Source organism: Camelus bactrianus, chromosome 5 (assembly GCF_048773025.1).
Source record: "Camelus bactrianus isolate YW-2024 breed Bactrian camel chromosome 5, ASM4877302v1, whole genome shotgun sequence".
NCBI lineage: Eukaryota > Metazoa > Chordata > Mammalia > Artiodactyla > Camelidae > Camelus > Camelus bactrianus.
Window position 1 is genome coordinate 102,699,962 of NC_133543.1, and position 15,816 is coordinate 102,715,777.

At 55.1% G+C, this 15,816-nt stretch overlaps 1 protein-coding gene across 2 annotated transcripts in view; it reads left to right on the top strand.

Moving 5' to 3' along the window:
• The window catches only part of RAMP1 (receptor activity modifying protein 1), a 39,030-nt gene that overhangs the window by 10,156 nt on the left and 13,058 nt on the right, over positions 1–15,816 (top strand). Inside the window, exon 2 of one of the 2 annotated variants that reach the window (XM_074364605.1) lies at positions 511–649. In XM_074364605.1, the coding sequence (XP_074220706.1) occupies positions 511–649 (139 nt within the window). Of the gene's footprint in view, positions 1–510; positions 650–8,072; positions 8,221–15,816 lie in introns of those variants that run through there. The other variant, XM_074364604.1, reaches the window with a different exon arrangement.

The window sequence follows — 15,816 nt, forward strand, 5'->3', positions numbered from 1 at the left end:
GTGGCTTACATGAGGGAGATGAAGGAGTTACCCCCACACCCCCCACACGTCCGGCTGGAATCCACGGGCCTCACACTCCTCCCACGGACCCTGGAGTGGAGCGTGGAGCCCCGGGGTCCCACGCTACTTCTCTTCGCTGTGCCCTCCAGACAGCAGAGAGGCCTCACCAGGTGCCTCTCAGGAATCGGGGTCCCTCTGACCACAGTCCTCCCCGACCCAGGGTCCCTGCTCTGTCTCTCTGGCCCCGGCTCCGGCGGAGCACAGGGAGGCATCGTCAGACCCGCCGTGAGCAGGCAGGGCCTTTGCTGGGACCTGAAGTGACTGATGATGAAATGATCCCATTGGACCTAGATTCCACCCCCCCCCTACTGCCCACAGGGATCACTCAGAGACCCCAGGGCATCCTGGTGGCCTCAGAGGCGGAGGGTGGCTCCCCCGTGGGGTTCCCCAGTGGATGTGACCGGCAGGCAAGGCCAGAGTGTGACAGCTGTCCGGGGGCTGTTGTTGCAGTGGCTCACCTCTTGACGGCCACCGCCTGCCAGGACGCCAACTACGGGGCCCTCCTTCAGGACGCCTGCCTCGCCCAGTTCCAGGCAGACATGGAGGTCCTCGGGGAGACGCTGTGGTGCGACTGGGGCAAGACCATCGGGTGAGTCCCGTGTGTCCGAGGGGCAGGGCTGGGGTCTGGGGAGCGGGTCTCATTCCAAGCCTCGGTGAGCAGCTCTTCACCAGTCCAGCGTGACAGATGTGGCCGTGAGCTGGGGGCAGAGTGAGGGCAAAGGACGGTGCCAGTGACAGGTGCGTGTGGACAGTGAGGGCCAGGAGGAGGCTGTGTCCGTGATGACCTGGGGTCAAGGTGGACGGTGGGGCCTTGTACGGAGGCGGCCCTCAGGTGGCAGACCGGGAGTGTTCCCTTGGGCTTTGTCCGGTCCGAGATACCTGCAGCCCATCCAAGTGCAGGCGTCGGGGGGACACAGAGAACACGGTCTAGTGTGACCCAGCATGCAGGGATGTCCCTACAGCCTCCTCGATCCCCGAGATCAGACCAAAGCTGACATTCCCACCTTGTTCAGGGCTTGGAGCTTCCTGGACCGATGGGGTGGCCCACACTTCCCACTGAGGATGGCTCGAGCTGAGCCCCTTCCCCTTCCTGACTTGGTCCTTCTGCCAAAATGGCCTCCTTCCTGCCCCACAGGGCTCATCCCGGCACCCCGGGCCTCTCGGGCCCCAGGCCCATCAGGGGTCGGGGGCTCTCCCACGCAGGCTCCTCTGTCTGCTGGAGCAGGGATCAGAACGGGGCGTGTCTGCAGTCAGTGTGCTCGGCTGTGTTTCTGCCCCAGCGCTTAGTGCACGGGGGCATCTGGGGCTCCAGTGGGTGAGCCAGGACAAAGAGAAATCCTCCCAAATGGCCGAGACCACAGGCTGGCGGCCGGCCCGCAGCGCGTGCGTGGGCTCCAGCCCCGGCACCTGCACGTCGGTTTCTCACGCAGCCCAGGCCCCTGGGAGCTGGGCACCCGGGCGGCCCCTCCCGCGGTCCACACACAGATGGCGCTTTCCTCCGGGGCCTGAGCAGAACGGGAGGAGGCTGAGCGGGTGGGGTCTCTTCACTCTCCATCTTCTCGGCTGCCTCTTCCCAGACTTCAGGGTCTCATTTCCTGAGCTGAGAAAGCGATCATGAGTTAGACATCGAAGTGGGGGGGCAGGTTATTAAAAATCAGAACAGCCTGTTCTTTAGGCGAATAGGCCTTCTGCCTCAGCTGAGTGATTTGTGTTTAAATTATAGAAGACACGTTCTTATGAGCCAGGGAAGACACGGCGGGGGTCCCTGGAGGAGAGCATCCTCCCCCCTGCTCTGTGCAAGTGGTCTGTGTAGACGGCTTCCAAACCAGTGGCCCAGCAGAAGAGGTAACGCAGGTGACGTTCTGAAAGAAGCCATGATGACGTGTTACTCAAAATGAAGCCACTGTAGACAGTGTCTGAAGTGCCAACAGGAGTCATTGTCACTCGGGCCACAGAGAGGTTGCCATCATCCACACTGAGCCAGGTGGTGATGTAGCTGGAAACAGAAGCAGTGGGTGGGGGTGAGGTTGCTAGGAAATGTCTTTATTTAAAAAGCAAATCAAGACAACTGAGAGAGGAAGAAGCAAAGGTCGTCATCATAAGAGCATCTTGGCACGTCAGCTGGGACCAGCCAGCCCCGGGGGCTGTGGTCAGCAGAAGGGTCCCTGGGGACGTTGTCCTAGTCCCTGGAACCCAGGAACATGTTACATCACATGGGAAAGGGAGGCAAATAGCAGGTGGAACTAGGGTTGCTGACCAGGAGACCTTGAGGTGGGGGATTATCCACATCATCTGGGTGGGTCCAGTGCCGTCACGAGGGTCCTGAAGTTGCCCCCACTTTGGCCACGACAGCACCTTCAAATTGGCTTTTGTGTCCTTTCGACATGCCCCCACCCATCCATTTGGGGCACTTCCTTACTTTTTGGCATCACAAGATGTTCTAGGCTCATTTTGTACGTTTTCTGCCCGGCCCTGGAATCAGCCACTCCTCCAAGGAGTCCTGGTTCCTTTTATTAAAGAATTAAAGGTGTTCAGAAGTCAAGATATACATACACATGTATTCCTACCTGGGATTTAGATGCAACCAATGCAACCACGCAAACACGAGAGGAGAGAAAAACAGGAGTGAATCCCTTAACCTTGGTACAGGGAGAGGCTGTATATATGAGCTTTGTTTTAGGGAACTGGTTTACGTGATTGTGGGAGCTGGCCAGGCCGCAATCTGTGGGGCGGGCCGGAGGCTGCAGGCTCATGGGCAGAGCTGATGCTGCAGGCTCGTGGGCAGAGCTGATGCTGCAGCCTTGAGGCAGGATTTCTTAACCTGCTCTTCAGGCCTTTCAATTGAAGATGAGGCCCACCCACATTATCAAGGACCAGCTCCTTCACTCACAGCCGGTGGTCGGCATAACCACATCTCCAACACACCCCCAGCAGCACTTAGACGAGTTTTTGGCTGAGGAACCGGGACCACAGCCTGTGTGGGTGGAATGGGCAAGTGGACACAGAGAACTGACCATCACACTGTGGCTGTCAGTCAGTTTCCCTCAAAGGTAGATTCAGAGGAGGGTCATTTCCTCAGCCCCACTCCCCGTCCCATTTCTCCACTCTCGTCACCCACTCACACCCACTCCCCGTGGGTGCTGATCTCATCCATTTCTGGTTTTTCCTTCTTGCATTTCTTCTGTACAAATGGGCAGGTGTGTGTATTTTTTTCTTGTATGCTCCTCTTTCTTACATGAAATGCACTGTGCTGTGGTGTAATGTACTGTCCCGTGCTCTCACGTACCATACTGTGCATATTCGTTTTTTTAATCTTCCTTATCTCTTTCTATTACATTTTGGAGGGGAGGTGGTTGGGTTCATTAATTTATGTTTAGAGGAAGTACTGGGGGTTGAACCCAGGACCTCCTCGCACATGCTAAGCACGTGCTTTCCCCCGAACTGCACCCCCACCGTCTGAGATACTTGCACACGACTCGGTGTGCAGACATGCTGCGCTGCAGACGCGGTGTGCTGCCGGCAGTCCTATCCTGCGCTGTCGGCACCCTGCTCTGTGCTATAGCCGTTCTTATGCTAGACTGCGGACGGTCTTACCACGCTGTGCGCTGTACAACAGATACTCTTGTTCTCTGTTACAGGTACCTTATACCACGCTTCTCTGCACCAGACCGCAGACACGCTCACACGATGCTACAGACACTCACACTGTACCACAGACATGCTCACACGATGCTACAGACACTCACGCTGTACCACAGACACGCCTACACGATGCTGTGCTGGGGTGTTCTGACACTACACTATGGTATAGATATCCTTTTTGCACTTGGGGTTTTCCTTTCTCACTCAGCAGTGTGTCCTGGAAGTCAGTCCTAATCAGTGCACGGAGAATGCTCCCGTTCATCTTTGTATCTGAATAACACGCCGTCATGCTTAGCTTTTCAACCACTTTCCTGTGAAGAGGCATCTCGATTTTTCCAGTGGCTTCCACATGCAGATGGTGTTGAAATGAGCGACCTCGTGCACGTGCATGTTCATACGGTGGGAGCTGTGTCTTCAGAGTCGATGGTTTGCACCCCTCCCGCAGCGGGAGGCCCGCTCCCCCAAGCCTCGCCCGCGGGCTGCTGTCAGCCTCCACACTTTGCCCGTCTGCTGAGTGGGACGTGGTATCTCAGTGGAGTGCTCATTTGGAATTTTTTGTAAGCTGTTTGTTCATGTCTTTTCCCATTTTCTATCAGGACCGCTTCTGGTCCTTGTTAAAGAGTTCTGTGTAAGTTAGAAGAGACGTTAGGCCTTTGTCTGCGGACACGTTAGATGCTGTCTCCAAGCTTCGTAGTCGTCTTTTACGTCTGTTTCCAGTGTGTCTGCGCCGTGTAATTTTCTTCATGTGGTCACACGGTCTTTGATCCCCTCTGGATCTGAGGCGTGGTGAGAAAGCCCTTCCCTACCGCCAGGTTCCAGGGGAATCTGCCCAGCTTTCCTTCTCAGGCTCGTATGGTTTAGGGCTGACTTCTGAATCTCTGGTCTGTCTGGAGCGTATTCTGGTTTGCAGTGTGAACTATGAAGCGAATTCCGCCGTTTTCCAGAGGAGCGCCCGGCTGTCCTGTTTATTAGCGAGCCCGCCGTTGCCCCCAGTGGTTCTAGAGGCCACTTTACCCTTCCCTGAGGTTCCCTGTGCCTTTTGCTCAGACCTTTATAAACGGTTCCTCTTCAAACCTTCCTCATATTACCTGAATCTACAGCATTAGTTTCTCCTCCAGAGAAACGGTCCTCCCTGCCTGCTGAATGCTCACTTAGCCGTCACTTACCTCAGTCCAGGAGAAGAGCTTGTTATTACGCCAGCACCTGCTGCGCACCTGCTGTGTGCCGGGCATCGTGCTGCACACGGAACACTGAAGTAAGCAGCGGAATGACGGCGATCCCGCCGCACCTGCCCGGGGCCACAGCTGACAAGGAGGCCGCAAAGTCCCAGCCCCTGACGCTCCCCAAGGGCACGAGGTGCCCCCTTCTGACTCTCAGGGGAGGCGTGGGGATGCTCTGTGGTTAGATGTGGCCTTCAGCGTCCATCTCTGTCCCTACCAACATCCAGCGGGCTTGGTGGGGTCCATTTGCCTTGGATACCAAGCCTGGTGCTTGAGCCACTGTTCTCCTGGAACAGTGGAGGCTGGGGGGTCTTGGGGTAGACAAGCTTGTCCAAATGACTGTAAGAGAAAAGAAGGACCCAGAGAGAAGGCCAGGCAGGGAGGGTGGAGGAGCCACGGGTGTGCGCAGGGAGGCCGTCACCATGACCGCAGCACCGTGTCCAGTGGGAGGGCAGGGCCCCAAGTGGGCGACCAACAGGCAGAGAGTCGGACAGTGGGCCGGCTCAGGGAATTCTCCTGGGGCTGGTGAGCCAGGCAGACGGCTGGCAAAGGGCGCAGGTGCTGGGAAGGACCCCTCCCCAAGGCAAGTGCAGCTAAGGCTTGTGAGTGAGGCCAGGGCAACAGCTCAGGGGGCAGCCCTGGGTGGTTGTTGGGGCCTGGGGTTCAGGACCAGGCTGAAGCTGAGGGAGGGGAACTCCAAAGACAAGAGCACCTAGGGCCAGAGCTGCCCGGCACCTGCAGCCTGAGATCCTGGCTGTCCCGGGGGCGAGCTGGGCCTGCAGGCAGCTCTAAAGGCAGGAGGTGGGAAGTCTGGGCTCTCCTCTGACATCAGAGGAGGCTCCAGTTTAAAACAGCTGCAAGCCAGAGGAGTCCACCTTCCCACGAGGTGCCTTCCCGCTAAGTCAGCCAGCCAGCCTTCTGCAGGACTCACGCTCAAGACCAGGAGTCCAGCTCGTGGAGGACGACCACCACGGGCGGGCCAGCGCCTGCTCCTGCTGGCCGGCTCTCAGGTTCCCCGGCTCCTGGTTCCACCTCCTGCATCAGCCCAGAGAAGAGAGCGCGCAGCCCTGCGCCTCTGGGGACATTGGATGACGTATTGGGCTATTTCCAGAGTACTTCTCCGCAGTGCTGTGCAATGTTACTCAGAGAGAGGAAGTTCTCAAGTGAAAGCAAAGGGCTAATGACTTGTTCTTATGAGCGGACAGGGGACATTCTTGCGTGACCCGCCGTGGGACCGCGGGCTGGCTTTGTTTCTGCATTTCAAAGTACGTAAAGAACTCAGCCCGGACCCGCAGTTTAAGTGGTGCAGGCATCTCTCTCCAACAGCCCTGGACCACGGCCCGGCTACTCTATCACGAGAACGGCTCAGGGCTTGCTCTGGAGTCGTCAGTGATTAAGGATGCCTGGGGGGCCTCAGATTCCGCAGTTGTCTGATCTGTCACTGCAGCAGGTCCCTGCAGACCTGATGAGGTCAGCAGGGCCGTCTCCCCTTGGTGCACCAGGCAGGCCGAATTCCTTATGTCCCAGAGGTCAGCTCGTTAAACTGCCCTGATTCACCAATGGAAACTTAACATGATTTAACATTAACTGGGAATAAAATCTAATTTGGGAAGCTCTAGAGGACCTGGGAAAATGTGTCATCAGAAATGCTCATTTCCAGAGACCTTCCTGTGGGTGTTGGCTGGGGAGGGAGAGGAATCTGGAACATGCAGATCTCAGCTAGAAAATGGTTGGTTTTAAAGTGACTGCGTATTGATTTTCTCCCCAAGACAAGAAACGCCAGGTGGGTTTAGACCAGGAAGTAGCCTTGCCTCTCCCCATCCTGCCTGGCCTCAGGCTCTGGGAAGGGGCGGCACCTGGGCGGGGGAAGATGTCAGAGGTGGCCAGGGGGGTGGGGCACCACCCTCTGAGGCAGGGCAGCAGAAACCTTAGCTTTACCTTTGCACAGGTTGAGGCCCCCTCCTCCTTTCTGCCCCAAAGCCTCTGGGTTTGTAAACCCTGACCATGTCTGCAGCTTCAGTTACACAGTCCTGGGTCCAAGGGGCCTGCGTCTCTGTTATCTGCTCCGGGGACCCCTTCCTGCTGAGCTGACCCCACGCAGGGCCTGGAGAGCCCTCCAGCCGGGCCCAAGCTGCGGCCCAAATACGCGGAGGGGGTCTCCTGCCTCGGGTGGGAGCAGCCCAGCGAGTTCGGTGGGGGACACGGAACCAGCGCGTGCAGGGCCCCTGCCTGCCACCTGCCACCGTGAGCACCAGGCCTAACGCTCCGGCCCCAGGTGGTTGTGGGTTGGGGGCCAGGTGCGCGGACCAACCACGGGGTCTTTCCCGGGCTGGCTGCGATCCCCCTGGGCCTTCCCCGGGTGTCCTGTTAAAAGGATGAAGTCCAGAAATTCTTTCAAACTCAGCAACAGCATTGGAACAGCTGCTTTTGTGTTGATTCCAACAGGAACTGAGAGCAGGCGTCTTCCTTAAACACTGACGGTCCCCGGGGGCAGTGCTGTCACCCTCCCGGGCTTCCTGCTGTGCTCAGCCCATCTCGCCCTGGGCTCGGGAAGCACCACGCCAGGGGGCCGGGCAGGCCTTTCACCAGAGCCCCCAAGGATACCGGGTGTGGGAGACTGGCCCACCTGCGTGCCCCACACAGCTGGGAGCTTCTGAGCCGGGTTCAGTGCCTTGCTGGGTTGGTCCTCAAAGGTCTGCCCGGAAAACCGCCCCCTACCCCGTGCCCAAGAGTACCTGGGCCACATTCTTGTCAGGAGCACCTGGAATAGACCCCCACTCCCCAACCCTCTGCCTGCCTGGATGGGGCGATACCCTTCAGGTGTCCCAGAGCATCCAGGTACCCTCAAGCCTGGGAGCACAGAAATTTGGTGGGTGACCTTTGACCTCTGGGGCCATTGGGGAGGGACTCCGCCAGGAAAACCACCCTGAGAGGCCAGGCTGGTCCTGCCCAGGGGCTCACTCCTGCTCCCTGGCCCTGGCCTCAGCGGGGCTCTGGCCTGCAGGGAAGAGGTGCAGACGTGTCTTCCCTGTCGCCAGGACAAGGCCTTGTGGATGGGTGAGGACATATGCCCCGCCTCTCTGCTGGTGCCCTGCCGTGTGGGCGTGGTCTGTGCTGGTGCCCTGCCGTGTGGGCGTGGTCTGTGCTGGTGCCCTGCCCTGAGGATGTGGGTAGTGCTTCTGCTGGTCATGAGCAGCAGGGAAGGAAACGCGAGCTCTCAGCAGCCACCCCGGATGTGTTTGGCCTGGGCCGGGACAGGGAGGAAGTCTGCCACTCGGGTTTGCTGGATGGGCAGAAGGTAGGGGTACCCTTTTCCTCCACCCTCTCAAAGATGTCTTCCGGAAGTCCCCACCCAGACGGCATCCCAGCAGAGCCTCTGGGGCACCAGCTCTGGGTGGATTGTGCACTGGGTATCCCCACATCTCCACGGCCCCAACAAGCTTGTCTGTGAGCAGGGGGTCTCGGGAGGCCTGCCAGGCCTGTCCGCCCTGTCTTGGGAGCTCAGCCACAGATGACCTGGAAGCAGACGGAGGGGAGGGCAGGGCAGTGTGACCAACGGTGCAGAGCAGGGCGTGCCGGAGAAGGAAGGCAGGCTTTGTCCCACCTGTGCAGTCAGAGCTCAGGAAGCTCCCAGAAAAATGTTGTCTACAGAGGCCAACAACCAAGAAATCCCTTGTGGGCGGGGATCCAGAAGCTGGGGAAAGGGCCCCTAGCCCTTGTCCTCCATACTCAGGGCCACTGCATCATCCTGATGTCCTTCATCTCCACGCCCTACCAAAGGACAGTTACACCTCCCGAGACGCAGGGGTAACCGAGCACCGGCCGTGGCACCCAGCCTGCGATGATGTCTTTTTCCATCGAGTGATTAACTGCCCTGTTTCACAATCTCCTCAGTTTGGGGATGAAATCAGGCCTGTATGGGAATGTGTACAGTCAGACATGGGGCGACGCTAAGCAGATCCTGGCCGTGAGCAGAAGGGCAGGCAGGTGGAACTCATCGGTGACTGGGGCTCCCTTCCCTGCACCTTCGACCCCCACCTCCCCCTTGGACACGCTTCTCCCTTCCCCACGGCCCAGAAAACCCCAGAACCTTCCAGGCTGGCCAGATGAATGGGATTTCTCTGTCGGGGAGGCAGGCCTGCTTTGCTCACACTGGGCAGCCTCCTGAGGCTGTGCACACACACCGAAGGGGTGCTGGGCGGGGCAGGCTCCTGGTGGGAGGTGAGGATGAGGATGATAACGATGTCAGTGATGGTGATGGTGGTGATGATGGTGGTGCCGGTGATGGTGGTGTTGGTGCTGGTGATGATGGTGGTGCTGGTGGTGGTGAGTATGGTGGTGGTGACGGTGATTATGGTGGTGGTGGTAGTGATAATGGTGACAATGGTGGTGATGATGATGGGACCATGATGGTGGTGATGTGCTCCAGTGGGCAGTGCCTTGTGTGTTGGTTCCTGTGTAGCAGGGGCAGCTGGGTTGGGAGATGGTAGCAGGTGACCTTTGCCCTAGCACTCACCCTGTCCCCACACAGCCCAAGCCTGGTCACAGGGTCTCCTAGGACCCATCCATTCATCGGTCACTCAGTAGGTGGTCCTCTCCTGAGCACACACAGGGCCAGGGACGCTCTCGGTCCACGGTGGGAGGGGCTCTGGGGAGCTGAGGCACAGCACAGCACCCACCCCCCATGCATATTTTGAGGGCACCTTTCTCCCCCAGTGTCTTACGGAACTTAAGCCCTGGGTCCTTTATGCACAGGGTGCCCCGTAGGACACACTCTGGGTCAGGCCTTGGGTCTGAGTTCCCTCTTCTCCAGCTTCTTGCGTCAGTCAGAAAATAGAGACCCCACTTTCTTAAAAACACACTTCTTTTGTGTAGCAGGGAAGGTGAGTTGACTTTCAGTCCCTTCAGGACTGTGGGGTGGGCGCGGGGGGGGCCGCCAGCCTAGGTCAGTGGCAGGAAGGCTAAATTCACATGTCCTGATATCTTCACTCCCACGTCTGCTGAGCCATTTCCAGGGTTTTGACGTGACGAATAGCGCCACTGTCAGTGCTTTTACACATAGAGCCTCACTTCTTTGACTAACTTTTAAAAGGATCCTTGAATGTGGGCTCCCTTCAGCACATGCCATGAACATTCTGTGGTTCTTTTTTTTTTTTTTAACATTTTTTATTGATTTATAATCATTTTACAATGTTGTGTCAAATTCCAGGGTAGAGCACAATTTTTCAGTTATACATGAACATATGTATATTCATTGTCACATAACATTCTGTGCTTCTTGATAAGTCTGGCCCAGTCAACCTTTTAAAGGATTTCACTATGTTATGCTACCAGCAACTCACCAACAGACCTACTTCCTCCTAGGGTCGTAAGCGCCGAGTCTGCAGAGACCCTGTCTTTGCAGGTTTAAACGCGACTCCCTCTTTATTGCCCGTCTTTGGCTGTTAGGGAGACTGAGCGATTCTCCCACAGTTGTTTGCAGTTTGTTTTCCTTGAATGCAAATTACCTGCCCTCAACCTTGGCTGCATGTCTCCTGAGTCATTGGGGGTATTTTTAATCCTCTTTTGCAGACTCTTGCATGGGGCCGAGATTAGCCATTTGCTACTTTGTTCTACATATTTTCTCCTCTTGTTTCGTTTGTGTTTCTTTTGGTGATGTCTGTTTTCCGTGTTTTAGTTAATCAGGCATTCAGTGCATGCGTGTGCCCTGACCCACTCCCCAGAACTCTGTGACTTTGCCACAGTCCCGTCTGTTCCACAAATTCAGTTGAGTCATGTGGCCACATGTATTATGTTCTGTTTCTATTTGGTTGTTCTGTGTTTTGAAATAACATTTATCTCTCAACACAGTGCATAGTTACGCTAAGACTTGAATTAAAATTTATATCCTTCCTGCCTCGACCATCCTAACATAACTTGTCAAATTCCCCACCTCCGCTGTTGGGTGCTGCCTCATCTAACACGCTGAGTGCATTCCTGTACGCATCTGAGTCTGTTTCTGTTAATCTTCCGTTGGGGGCCATGCCGCACCACTTGAATTACCATGGCTTTACAATATTTTCTACAAGTTAGAAGATCTCATCTTCACCTAGTGTGTTCATTTTCGTTATATTTCACATCATGTTGTACTTTCTTTGATATATTTTCCACCTATTTTTCCAAGAGCTGAAGAACCATTTTGCCAGATGCCATGACAAGTGCGGCTGAGGTGCCCGCTGAGGCGGCTGGTGTCAGTCCACTTAAGAAGCGTCGTCTGTTTGCGAGAGTCCTTCCCACAGGGAACACCGTGGGTCCCCATGCAAGGACTGGCGGCTGGTCTAGCTGGAGTGACCAGTCCTTACCTGTGGGTCCTGCCCTTTGGCAGTTAGTACAAAAAACAAGGGTGGAGCTGGGAGGGGACCCACTGGGGCTGGAATCTCGCTGATTCTTCCACTGCTTAGACGCTCTGGGGGTCTGCTTCCTCCCCAGTGAAATGAGCACGGGAGTATTGTCTTGGCTGACAGTTCCTGATTTTCCTCTGTCCGAGTTACCTTAATCAGATTTTAGGGTTAGGCTCATATTTGCCTAATGGAATGTCCATGCTCAGCTGACGGTTGGAGGCCAGGGTGGGAAATAACCAACGTACCCTGAGAATTCTTTGTTCCTTGGAAATTTGAGTGAATTCATCGCAGAAGCCACCAGCTCAGGGTGGTCTGAGGGATTTTTGTCCAGTTCCTCCTCCACTGCTGATCAGTTTTGGATCTCTGTGTTTTGTTCCTTGCTAGCAGTTCAGATGTGTTTATTTGGTCCATCTCCTTCAGATTTCTCGCCAAAACACAATGAATGATGCGCAGTATTTCCTTAAATGTTCACTATCCTCTACATCAAAGGTTTGTTTTATCCCTGTGTTTCCTCCCTTCTCAGTCTTCAGAGGGAAATCAGGAGGCTCACTCTTGTCACTAGTTGTGCCCATTTTTATAGTCTTTAAAGAACAGTCCAGGTTTACATGGCAATATCTTCTACAATTTTTTAGCATTAACTTTATCATTCACTTTTCCTTCTTTTTTCCATTTAAAAAAATATGCTATTTCCCTAAGATATTATTTAGGTGCTTAGTTGATCATTTTTTCTCACTTTTTTTTTACATAATAAAGGCATTAAAACTATGATGTTTCTCCCTCAAAACCTTTGTCATCACTTTCTGTGCATTTTGATGTATCTGTTTATCCATTCTTTTTCCTTCCTAGACCAAAAAAAAAAAAAGTGCCCCTAATTGTCTTCTTGGCGTTTTTCTTCAGTTTTTCCCTTAGGCAAGTGTATTTCAGTTCTCCTGTGTTTTATTTCTGTTTGGCTCTTAATCTCTTCTTGATGTAGTGAGAGCACATAGTGTGAATCGTTTCTGCTTTTGTCTTGTTACTGAGATTTTCTTTGAGACCTAGTGCGTGGTGACCTCCTGTGAATATACCGCGAACACTTGAAAAGGAAGCATGTTCCGTTCATTCTCTTTAATTCCCACTGAAACCATCATTAATTCTGCATTGTTGTGTTATCCAGCCCCTTCATGTGTTTCTGAGTTTTGTATGTACTTGATAATGTAGTATTAGATTCTTCCATTTTAATCGTATTGTTATTGTTTCTATTTTGTTTTCCTAGCAGGTCTTATGTGTATGTTTTGCTCTGTTTGTATAGCATGTAGATTCCATGTTATTATGGGGCCATTATCAACCATGAAATAGCACTATATTTCTCCTCATCACATTGGACAATTTTTGCTTTAAATTTTATCTGGCCTCATATGAACATGAAAATCCCAGTATTCAGCTACTTGAAGTTTACCAATAGCTCTTTTTAGTCTTCCAACATGACTCTGTTTTTATTAACTCTCCTGCAATCAGTTTACTGCTGGGTTTTACTTTTGCGTCTGGAGAGTGACCAGCCTTGTAGTTTGCGCTTTCTGTTCCATCTTCAGGCACTCCATTTTTTGTCACCGATTTTTGTTTTCTCTTCTCCTATTGTTGAAACATGATATGTTTTCTTTTACCTTTTCAATGATTGACAAGATATTTTCCACTCAGCCAGGCAGGAGATGTGAAACACAGATGTTCGCATTCCTGCATTGATTTCCTTGCATTATCAAACCACGTGCTTTGGCCTCCTCTTGTTAAGAGAACAGTGGTCTCTGGATTTTTGGCTTCCTCTGTATCCCACCTACCTGCCTACCTATCCGTCTGTCGCTTCCTCTCTGCTTCTCCTTACTGATTTCAGCTAATGTTCTAAACCCTGCTGTTTTCTTTCTGCCCTCTGTTTCAGTTTTATTTTGTACTCTTCCCCGTTCTGACTTTTATCAGTAAGAATTATTGGTCTGAGAGGGCTCTTGGTTACTTATCTATGTGAATAGGCTATTAACTCAAACGTCTTATTTTTTTTTCATTTATAAAACTTCTTTAAATTGAAGTACAGTCAGTTACAATGTGTCAGTTTCTGGTGTGCAGCACAGTGTCCCAGTCATTCTTATCATTTTTAACATCATCATTCCCAATGCATCTTTTAAATTCAGGCAGCTATCTGAGGGGGATGCTAGAAATGATAAGCCACGTGATTAGAACATTCTCAGAACTCAGACATTTCCAAGGAGCTTTTTGCTGCCTTTGTACATGAGTGACAGCTTGGCAGGATAATAACTCTACGAAGAACAATCTTGTTTTCTGAAATTTATGTTCCATTGTCTCTGGGGTTTTACTGTGTCATCAGAGAAGGTGGGAGAGATTTTGGTTTATCTTTTAAATATGAACTCCTTCTTTCTGGCGTGGTTGCATACAGGTGCTAGAGCCAGGGGGCCGAGAAGAGACGGCAACAGTGCAGGACATGGGCCTGGAGACCCAGAGACCGCACCAGGACTGCCTGGGGGCAGCTCTCAGGACACATGTCCTCAGACCCTGGGCAGCCAGGACCACTGGGGGCATGAGCTGACAGGCAACACCAGGGCCTGACACCCCTTCTCCAGTTGGCCCCAGAGCAGGTGGGGGAGCTTCATGACCCCTCCCAGAAGCCAAGTGGGTGTGTGGGGGTCCCTGCGACACTTACCTCCTTATGTCTTCATCCTTCTGGGGCACTGGGGCTGCTCATGGCCCAGGCTTGTGTCCCAGGGTGACTGGGCAACAAAGGAGCCTCCGTAGACGGCTGGGAGTGTCTGGGGTGCTGGGGGTGACAATGGCTTCAGTTCTTGCACAGACATGTGTTCCCAGGGAAGTGGGGCAGTGTCCCCAGGCCAGGGGGCTGGGGCGGCCTACTCCCACCCCTACTTGGTTATGGCTCTTCTCCTTTAAAAACTCAGGTGAAGGCACCTTGGTACCATGAAGGCGTTCAGTACCGGATGTTTCATTCAGCTCAGCAGCTGTTTGCTGAGGATTTAGCAGGAGCCGGGGACTCGGGGCAGGCCCTTCTCCCCTTACCTTCAAGGCTTTGGGAAGCTCTCCAGGGTCCCTGCAGAATCCAGTGGCATCAGGGAGACAAAGGGTTTCCTGGGCGAGGCGAGCAGAGAGCAGTGCTCTGCACAGGCCTGACGGCGGGGCCAGGCTGGCCTCGGGGGGAAAGCCCTTCCGTCCAGCCACCAGTGTCGCTTCACTAGGACAATGTCCCCAGGGTATTAGTGTCCAAATATAGCACCCCGGCTGTCCTGCCTCATCTTGTGGCTCTCAGTCCCATGTGTGCACCCATGTCCTGGTGAGGGTGGGAGCCCTGGGGCCTTGGCAGACCTGGGTACGGCTGGCTGGTGACTTCACCCCCTAGACCTGGGGGGCCCAGGAGATCCCAGGGTAGCAGCAGGTCAAAGGGGGTCGCACGTGTGCCCCTCCACAGTGGGCACAGCTCCCTGCGTCCTCAGACCCCGGGGAAGGGTCACTCTGGGCACAGTCCTGCCCCACCTGCTGGGCAAGGACACACACTGATTCTAAAACTGCAGCTTCACCTGCCGGAGCCGCAGAACCCAGGAGCCTGGGTGCTGCCCGGGCCTGCTCTCAGAGGAGGCACGGTGCCCCCGCCGCCCGCTGGGCCCTCTCCACGGGCTTCCTGGCTTGGCAGCCCCAGGCTGCATCTGGTGCCAGAGCAGGCCGCATGCGGAGCCAGGAATGGGCTTAGAGACCTCTTGCTCCCTGCCAGCATGGGCAGAGGTGCGCAGATCCCTTCCTGCCCAGAGCAGAGCCCATGCAACGGGAGCGGTGGAGGTGGCCAAGGAGGCCGGATGACCCTCCCCGAGAGGGGCCTCTAGGGGGAGCAGGGGGCAGCGGCCCACATGGAGGAGCCCAGCAGACCCTAAGTCAGGCCCCTGGGCCGCCCACCTCACTGCCACCTCGGGCCACTCACGCGGTCCCCTCCCCAGTTCCCGTGTGTATGGGGGGGGGGTGCAGTTGTGAGGAGTAAGGGCACCGGGCAGCAGCCTTGGTGCTTCCTGCCGTCTGACCAGCGGAGGGCCAGGCTCTCACTGGCACGGGGACGTCAGGAGGCACAGCCGGCTGCGGAGTGTGTGTGAGCCTGCACCCCATTCTGAGGGGTCCTGTTCCGAGTGCCCACAGCTCCCTCTTGGTTACAGGACGTGTATTCCCTGGGGGGGGAGGGGGCAGCATACATGTGCTCCCAGCAGGAGCCCGGAACCCCTTGTGGACACGGGACCGGCCCCAGCTGCAGCAGGGCGTCAGGAGAGGCGGCGGGGTGAGCCCCGCCCGCGCAGGTCAGCTGCCCGCCTCCCTCAGCCTCTGCAGCCTTGGGTCCCCGACCTCCCAGCACGGCGCCCAGCAGCCCCGCTGCCCGCTCTCAGCCCTCCTGCTCCTCCGCTGTGGGTGCGTCTGTGTGGCAGGCTGGGCCTGGCCGAGGAGGCCTGGGGGCCGGCAGGGAGCTGGTGCTCAGTCTGCAGAGCCTG